Source organism: Myotis davidii, unplaced genomic scaffold (genome assembly GCF_000327345.1).
Source record: "Myotis davidii unplaced genomic scaffold, ASM32734v1 scaffold1895, whole genome shotgun sequence".
NCBI lineage: Eukaryota > Metazoa > Chordata > Mammalia > Chiroptera > Vespertilionidae > Myotis > Myotis davidii.
In genome coordinates, this window is record NW_006286306.1 from 27,942 (window position 1) to 37,610 (window position 9,669).

General features: G+C 36.2%; 1 protein-coding gene across 1 annotated transcript in view; it reads left to right on the forward strand.

Moving 5' to 3' along the window:
• The window catches only part of SUPT20H (SPT20 homolog, SAGA complex component), a 51,295-nt gene that overhangs the window by 7,654 nt on the left and 33,972 nt on the right, over window positions 1–9,669 (forward strand). The window contains exons 6-9 of the mRNA XM_006757846.2: window positions 2,646–2,772; window positions 4,420–4,523; window positions 6,750–6,866; window positions 6,980–7,033. Coding sequence (XP_006757909.1) covers window positions 2,646–2,772; window positions 4,420–4,523; window positions 6,750–6,866; window positions 6,980–7,033 — 402 coding nt within the window. The remainder of the gene's footprint in view (window positions 1–2,645; window positions 2,773–4,419; window positions 4,524–6,749; window positions 6,867–6,979; window positions 7,034–9,669) is intronic.

Genomic DNA, 9,669 nt, shown 5'->3' on the forward strand with positions numbered 1-9,669 from the left:
TATCTATCTATATATATATATACATATATATATAATTGATATCAGAGTGGAAGGGAGAGGGAGAGAGAAACATCAATGATGAGACAGAATCATTGATCAGCTGCCTCCTGCACCCCTCTTACTGGGGATCAAGCCCTACTGCGGATGTGCCCTTCACTGGAATTGAACCTGAGACCATTCAGTCCATAGGTCAACACTCTGTCCACTGAGCCAAACTGGTTAGGCCCCACCCTGTATATTCTTTGTTTCTTTTCCCTTCTGAGAAAGCATTTGCAGACTGAAGACAGGAGGAAAGTAACTTGTTTTCCTCATGGTAATTTGTACTGGAAAGTTAAAGCTAATATAGGGCATGTAGGAAATTCAGTTGTGGTAATAAAAGGTGAATTTGGTCACAAAATTAGTTCATGGCCAGGTTAAATTAATTCTTTTTATTAAACATAAAACTATGGGCAGTTGAAATGTAATAAAAATTGATACCTTGATATTTATTGTGCTCTTAAGTTGTAAGGACCTTAAAGGGCTTTGTGAGCTTCTGTTATCTGTCCTTCATTTAAAAATGAGTATCATTTTACCATTTAGGTTAAAAAAAAAATCAGTGGAAATCCCATAGTGCCTAACCTTTGAAATCTTCACATTAGGAGAAAAATTATTATTAAACTATAAATAAATCTTACAGTAAGTTTTGCATAAGTTTTGTTGAGGTATAATTGACGTATAATAAATTTCACATTAATAAAATAATAAAAATGCACATTTTGTAATTTTGACATGTATACACCCATAGAACTATCACGATAATCAATTTAATGAACATTATCTTCACCTCAGAGACAGAACTAAGATAAGAGAGATATATAAAGATTCTATATTAGGATTGGCAACCATTGTCCACCAGCCAAATCTGGTTTACTGTGTATTTTGTAAATAAAGTTGTATTGGAATCCAGCCACCACCTATTGGCTTATGATATCTTTTCTATGGCTGATTTTACAATGCAATGACAGACCTGAGCAACACAGACCATATGGCCCTCAAGCCTGAAGATACTGCTTGTCCTTTAAGAAATTTTCTGTCCTCTGATCTGTATGTTCACTCCAGAACTACATGGGAACCAACTTGTTTTGTTTTTGTTTTTAAATTGAGGCTGGGGTGGGGGTAGGCGGGAGGGGGAGAGAGAGAGAGAGAGAGGGAGAGAGAGAGAGAGAGAGAGAGAGGGAGAGAGAAAGAGAGAGAGGGAGAGAAAGAGAGAAAAAGAGAGAAAGAAGGATCAATTGCATCCCACATGCACCCTGACCGATGATTGAATCTGCAATCTGCAATCTGGGTATGTGCCCTGCCTGGGAATCAAACCCAGCATGGGATGCCACTCCAGCCAACTTAGCCACACCATTCATGAACCAACCGGTTATCTTGAAGAGTATGCATATTGTCAAAATTTATCTGACTATTCTGTCTAATGTCAGATTGTGAGGTTATTTTCAACTTTTGAAAAGACTTTAAAATTTTAGTAACCTTAGTAGTTATTTTTTATATTAAAGTGGTTAAAAGTTATTTTGCCACTTTTTCAAATTTGAAAATGCAGTGTTTTGAGTCTGTGGTGACAACAGATCAAGAATTTATAATTACTTTCTGCATATGACTATAAATTTTTAATATATGATACTCAAAACATGTTTTTTGAGATCATGTAAAAATAAATATTCTGTTGACTAATATCTTTCTCAAATAAGATTTCATGGCAGGAATTGTTTATCTGTAGTTGGGCTTTATTTTAAGTCATGTACTTCTCTAAAATAATGGATTTTGAAATATGCATATTATATTTTCTAATGGATTTTTTCTTTGCTTTTTAAAAATTTTTAAATTTTAATTTTTTTTAGCGAGAGAAGAAGAGAGAGAGAGAGAGAGAGAGAGAGAGAGAGAGAAACATTGAGTTGTTGTTCCACTTATTTGTGCATTCATTGGTTGATTCTTGTATGAGAGAGAGAGAGAGAGAGAGAGAGAGAGAAACATTGATTTGTTGTTCCACTTATTTGTGCATTCATTGGTTGATTCTTGTATGTGCCCTAACCAGGATCAAACCTGCAACCTTAGTGTATTGGGACAATTTTCTAACCAACTGAGCTAGGTGGCCAGGACTCGGATGGATTTCTCTCTAACAAAGTGGTTTCTAAGGAGCAGTTAAATTGAATTTATAGAAAATTGCTTTAATTGCCCACTTCCTCTTAACAATTAGATATTTTTTAGTTTAACATTCAATGAATTTGAGGTGTTAAACTTGTATAAATCTAATTTAGGCCATAAAATATTTAAAAAATGTGCTTCTGTAACAGTACAACCAAAGAGAATGCCCCAAGTTCTTCATTTGTTTATATAGAATTATTTCACTTTTTTTGTTTTATAGATCACTGTTTTTTTCTTTGTGATATAAATTAATTTGCACAAAACAGCAATAGAAAATTAAGTTTACATAGATGTTATGTACTTGGCAACTATAGTGTTTGTGACTCTTCCCTATGTAGTCAGCATCATATTGTGGAATGAGCTCTAAAAGATTAATTCAGGTCTGCTTTTGTTAAATCATAGTATTTTTTGTTAAGATTATGCTGGATTATTTTCATGAGCTCTGCTTCTTTTTAAAGCAGAAATTAAGAAGAAATGTGAACTTGTTAGAGAAGCTTGTCATGCAAGAGACATTGTCATGCTTAGTGGTCAACCTGTACCCAGGAAATGAGGGATATTCTTTGATGCTCAGGGGAAAAAATGGATCAGGTAAGAACCTCCAGAGGGCAGCAGCCACAAAAGTTCCTCTGCCTGGCAGAATGTGCTGTCTTTTTCTTTTAATATATTTTTATTTATTTCAGAGAGGAAGAGAAAGGGAGAGGGAGAGATAGAAACATCAACGAGAGAGAATCATCAACGGGTAGCTTCCGCAGCCCCTTACTGGGGATCAATCCTGGAACCTGGGCATGTACCCTGACCTGGAATTGAACTGTGACCTCCTGGTTCATAGGTTGATGTTCAACCGCTGAGCCATGCCAGCTGGGCAGATGTGCTGTCCTTTAGAAGGATTTTCTTAACCTGGTAAATGGTCTGTCCTTCAGATCAGTGATGACATGATAAAAGAAGACTTTAATCCCAACGTTTCCTCTGTATTTTGTTAGAATATTAGAAGTTATCTCTAATATGATTAACCTTCCTGAAATATGCATTTGAGGAGTGTTTTTTTGGGGGGGGGGGGGGGGGGGGGGGAGTTCTGCTGGAGACACTTCCAGATGAGGGAAGAAATCCTGATATACTTGCTACGTGCACGGGGGTACAAGCCCCCACTATCCCAGTGTCCAGGTCCATTGGTTATGCTAGTATGCATGCATGCAAGTCCTTTAGTTGATCTCTTACCCCTTCCCTCCCCCTGCCTTCCCTCTGAGGTTGGACAGTCTGTTCCGTGTTTGAGGATTGTTCTGATTGAGACAGGTCATTGTAGTTAAATTGTAAAAGATGTAATTTAAAAATGTCAAAACCCTTTCATTCAATTGCTGTTAATATTTTAAGATAGCATAAGGTGTTTTAAGTTATGTTTTTCTTCTACAGTTTGAATATACTGAGTCTGAAACTTTAAAAATTAGGCAGACTTACTGCCTTTTGAGTAATTTACATATGTTAACATTTTATTTTAATGTGAATATGAAAATAGAGTTTTAAAATATATATAATCTTAGATTTCATTAAAGGGCCATCACAAATTTTGGTATGGTGATATTATGAGTTCTACAAGGAACTCACTTGGTTAAGTGTTGATAATTGTAAAATGTTACACCAAGAGAATTTTGTTCTGTAATGACCATTTTTCACATTAGGTACCAAATTATCACTGATTTCCAGATTTGATTAAGCAGTCTTCAATGACTTTTCAGTTATTAGACATTGGAATTTTGTTATATTCTAATTATTGTACTGCTGGTCATAATTTGTATTTTGCTAGATGTTTTCCCATGCTAGATGTTATGCTAGGTGGTTTTCTTCTTTCTGATCTAAAATTCTTTTTTCTTTTAAACTATGTTTTTACTGATTTTAGAGAGAGAGGAAGGGAGAAGGATAGAGAGATAGAAACATCAATTGGCTGCTTCCTGCACACCTGCACTGGGAATGGAGCCAGCAACCTGGCAGGGAATCCAACTGGTGACCTCTTGGTTTTTGGTTCAATGCTTAACCACTGAGCCATACGGTCCAGGCACCCTAATCTAAAATTCAAGTCTTTTAGCAATATGTAAAGTGATTCTTTTATAAGACATACAGAAAGAAGGCCTTTAGGGGAGCCTTTTGGCTTTATTCTCTTTGGATTTCTTTTTTGGAAAACTCATTTAAATTATGCACCCAGCCTCATACTTTTCAGAAACTTTTTTTTTTTTTTTAATTAAGATTCTGAGACCATTCGACTGCCTTATGAAGAAGGGGAATTGCTTGAATACTTGGATGCAGAAGAATTGCCTCCTATCTTGGTTGATCTCCTAGAAAAATCTCAGGTGCAAATTTTTTCTTTTAAACATGTCCTTAGATTTGTCAACTATATTGTTTTATAATAAAGGATATTTATTTGTATTCTCAACAGTGCTTAGGACATGAAATGAAACATTATCAGAAACAATATGAAAATTGTTTTATTGTAGGTTATGTATCCTTTAGGCTGCACTGAAATGTGTAGATTTAGTTGATTCTTTTATAATTGCTATGAAAATTAGCTCATCCCCAGGAAATCTCCCTTTAACTTCAATCAATAAATTATGGAAGAAACCACTTATTCCCTTGGCTTCACCCCAGCCATACTCTGTTCTTTACTGAGGAAAAGGAAGTCATCAGATGAGTGCTAGGAGATGTTTTCTTCCTAGCACTAGTTTACCAGCATCTCCACATCTCTGTCGCCACTTTCTGCCTGCCTTCCTATTAAAATGGATGAAGTAAGCTGTTCCTAAGGTATCTCCTCCTTTCTTTTTTTTCTGGATCCTCCTCCTTTTCAGTGGCTTGCTACTATGACCTTTCTCCCTCTCTTCTATCATCTGTTCTCTCTCTTTTAGTTAAAAAAATACGGGCATATTAATATCTCTTAACTTGAAAAATCCTTTTCTGTTTGCATCTGAATTGGTCTCTTTGCAAAACTCAGTGCAGATGACTACTTCGTTCTTGAAATAACTTTCTTTTGGCTTCTGAGACATCGTATTTATGGTTGTCCTCTTTTCTCTGTAATGCTTCAGTCATCTTTGCTGTTAACTCTTCCACCCATAAATATGTTTGATTTTGGGTTCATCCCTAGGCACTGTATTCTTTAGTAACACTCTATCCCTGGTTGATTTCAACCAGCTTTATGAAATTTAAAATGACATTTAATTTCTTGCTTATCTCTCTCACAGTTACCTTTCCAAACACATATTTACTAGGATATGTAATAAGCTCTTTAACTTAACATGACAAAACACAATTTTTTATTTTTACCTCCTAAACCAGTTTTGTTGCCAGTATTTTGAATCTTTAAAAGGTTACCCTACTCTTACCTTTTACACCTAGCTCATATGCAAATATCAACTGTATCTTGAAAATATATGGTCATGACCTGCTGTAGTTACTTTGCTAAACTTCCTGCTTTCATTTTAGAACCCGAGAAATAAATTTTCCAGAGATTAAGCTTACAAAACAAAAATAAAAAGAGGTCCCTGCTTGAAGTTCTGTAGTGTCCTCTCAATGCACAAAACCCCTGCCTTCCTCTTCACATTCTGATTCTCATTTCCACTCATTACACTCCAGTCATATGTGCCTTCTTTCCAAACTAAAACACCAAGCTTATTGATCTGCTATTCTTTCTGTCTGGATTGATCTATTCCACATACCTGGCATTGTTGCGATTCAGATCTCAGCTGAAACATCACTTCTTCAGAGAGGTGTTTATCTCGGCAAATAATCTAAATTAGCCCCTTCCTGTTTTATTTCCTTTGTAGTATTCATCACTGTCTAAAATTATTTTGTTTATTTTTTTACATGTTTATTACCTGTCTTCCCACACTGAGAACAAGTGTTGTCTCACCACTGTATCTGTGAAGCTTTTTGGATAGTGCCTGGCACATAGTTCATATTGTAGTAACTCAATAAATATTTGTTAAAAAGCATGCTAATGGATAGCATGGAGGTCACAGTTCCCACTTAAAATCTGAATGGGAGAAAAAACAATACTGTGAGTGATTGACAAGTGATAATTAGGAAGATTTAAGCCATAAAGGCTCTTTGGACTTAGAAAAGGACTAGGAAACTATTTTTAACAGAAGATTATTTTAATTTATAGTTAGCTTTCTTCCTTTTATTAATAAAGACTGCTGGAAATTTTAGCAAATAATAGCAGTTTTATCTCTAAGCTGAAACTCTAACAGGGTTGATGGACAATAACTGAAAAAATTAGCAAAGTATAACTGAGCCAATTAACAGCAATTTCAATGATCTGTAATATAAAATACAAATACCAAAAGTCAGTCTATAACTAGAAATCATTTTAAATTGCTTCTTGGGTCAGAGTAATGAACAGGAAATAGTTCCTTTTAAAGGGTTTATGTATGTAGTGGTAAACCCTCCAAGAAAAGCTGTTTAGGAGTTTGTGAGGGAACAGAAACACTGCATGAGAGTGTAAAGAATCTGAAACATTCAATATAAACCCACTTATTTAGGCTTTTGAAAAAGGACATTTACTCAAGTATTTTCACTTAAAACAGGTTAATATTTTTCATTGTGGATGTGTCATAGCAGAAATACGTGACTACAGGCAGTCCAGCAATATGAAATCTCCAGGTTACCAAAGTAAGCACATTCTCTTACGTCCAACAATGCAGGTAAGGCATGTTTAAGAAGTATTTAGAATTTATTTGAAAAATTTTTATTAAATGTCTTCATATGTTTGTATGCCTATACATTAATGTGTTTTTAAATTTTTTATTTGTTCTAGACTTTAATCTGTGATGTACATTCAATAACAAGTGATAACCATAAATGGACCCAGGTTAGTTGTGTTGTTTTTAAATCCCATACAGGCAAAATAGAGGATAAAACGACACTTATCATTAAGTTAAGCGAAGGACACTTTCTGCTCATAATTTTATTCATGTGTAAAGTTTGGGATTTCTTTTTTTTAAAATATATTTTATTTATTTTTTATAGAGAGGAAGGGAAATAGATAGAGAGTTAGAAACATCGATGAGAGAGAAACATCGATCAGCCGCCTCCTGCACACCTCCCACTGGGGATGTGCCCGCAACCAAGGTACATGCCCTTGACCGGAATCGAACCCGGGACCCCTCAGTCCGCAGGCCGATGCTCTATCCACTGAGTCAAACCAGTCAGGGCAAGTTTGGGATTTCTTTATAAGCTTTAGAAGTTAAGGGTCTCTGTATGTGTAGTAATCCCTCAAGGAACTAAAACACTTTAATCCCATTTGCTTTAGGACATGGTGAAGTAGGGTCAGGTTGACTTTATCTGCCCAGTGTGAAACTTAGTTTTTTAAACCCCTCTCAAAGAAAAGAAAGATGTTTTGTTTGTACAATGGTTACAAATAGATACTGATTTTCTATCATCTAGGATTCTAAAACAGGCTTAGTCTGTCTTTACCATTCATAGTGGGATACTCTTGCTCATGAGAATAGCCAGTACCCCTCCAGTGCTGGCTCAATATATCTGAAAGGCCCACTCACAGGAATGTTCACTTATTTCTCTGCTGCTATAGAGAGAAATAGTTACTAAACCAATGAAAATATCAATAATTAGAATTATTTAATCTATGAAAATATTATTATAAAGTAAGATTCAGTTTATCAATAACTATCAAGTGTTGTGTTTTACTTTGGGACTATAATCTTTCTGTTTAAAACACAACATTAAAAACTATTAAAAGAATATTTAAAAACAAACTCGTTGGGTACCACTGGAGGTTGTAAGGGCATTAGTTTCTTACACTGAAAATTGATAAATCGACAAACTATAGTATTTCTTCTGTTTTTCTGTAGGATTTATACATTAGATAGCCCAATAGTAACTAAAGGTAATTCTTTAGAACAATTTCAGCTAATAGCTACAAAAGAAATGATAGACTTAAAAATATCATCACTTGGCTATCTTAATGAAATAATGAATTTAGACAGCTGAAATTTTCAGATTTGAAAAAAACCATTAGATTATAGGTTAATAGGAATTTTTATAATGGAGAGATCTGACTAAACGCACTGGTCTAAAAGTAGGATAATCATTGTGTATGTTCTGGTGTGATGCCTGAAAAGGTACACAATAATATCAATGAACTCTTGTCTAAAAATATAGAACCTGAATTAAGTCTCTCCTCTACATCTAACAGTTATAGAGAATTTAGGGAATAAAAGAAAGAAATGGCAAGATGAAGCAACCAGCCAGATTCAGTTAAAAATGGTATCATGGGGAAGGAAGTGGTCAAATCCAACAAATTAGTTGTGTTAGAAAAGAAAAAATGTTATCATTACAGAATAAAAGAAAGATGTTTAAGAGAGAAAAACTAAAATACAATGTGTAGTCTTATTTGAGTTCAAATTCAAACAAACCAATTAAAAATACATTTTTGAGATAATGGGAATTTTGTAGACTGGTTATTAGTAGTCCTTATCAGTTAACAGTGCACGCTGAAATGTTTTCAGGTGAAATAATAGTGTCAGATGTATTTTAAATTATTCCAGCAAAACAAAAACAAAAAAATTTAAAGGGCCAAGTAGTTAAATAAAATTGGGTGTTGGTACATCCTATATACTCTTTGGAATTATGTCTGTAGGGTTTACATAGTATTAGTGTAGTCATCTATACTAATAAAAGGGTAATATGCTAATTAGACTGGGAGACCTTCCGGACAAAGCCATGGTGGCAGGGCCGAGGCAGAGGCGGTTAGGGGTGATCAGGCCAGGAGGGGAGGGCAGTTGGGGGCAAGCAGACCAGCAGGGGGGACCAGTTGGGGGTGAGCATGTTGGCGGGAGGGTGGCAGTTGGGGGCGAGCAGGCCGGCAGGGGGTGGGGCGGAGTTGGGAGCAAGGAGGCTGGCAGGGAGAGTGATTAAGGGCAATCAAGCAGGCAGGCAGGTGAGCATTTGGGAGCCAGTGGTCTCGGATTGTGAGAGGGCTGGCCAGTCGGACAGCCCCTGAGGGGTCTCAGATAGGAGAGAGTGCAGGCTGGGCTGAAAGACACCCCCAACTCCATGCATGAATTTTGTGTACCGGGCCACTCGTCTAATAAAAGAGAAACATGGTGATTAGCCGTACGTCCGCTACCCTTCCCATTGGCTAATCAGCGAGATATGCAAATTAACTGCCAGCCAAGATGGCGGCCGGCAGCCAGGCTACTGACACGAACAGGAGGCTTGCTTGCTTCAGTGACGGAGGACTCCAACGTTCCCTGCCTGCTGCTGCTAGGCTCTGAGCTGCTAAGAAACATTGTTACAAATATAGAAGCTAAACAAAAGACAAGAAACCTGTTTTCAGTCAGCCAGGATCTCAGAGCTGGAGTCACAACAAAGTTTCAAATACAGAAAATAAACAAAGCCAGAAACTTGCTTTCAGCAGCAAGGTCTCACAGCTAAAGCCGGCTCTCAGCTCCAGTGTCAGCCATAAATCCAAGAATTGAAAAAAAA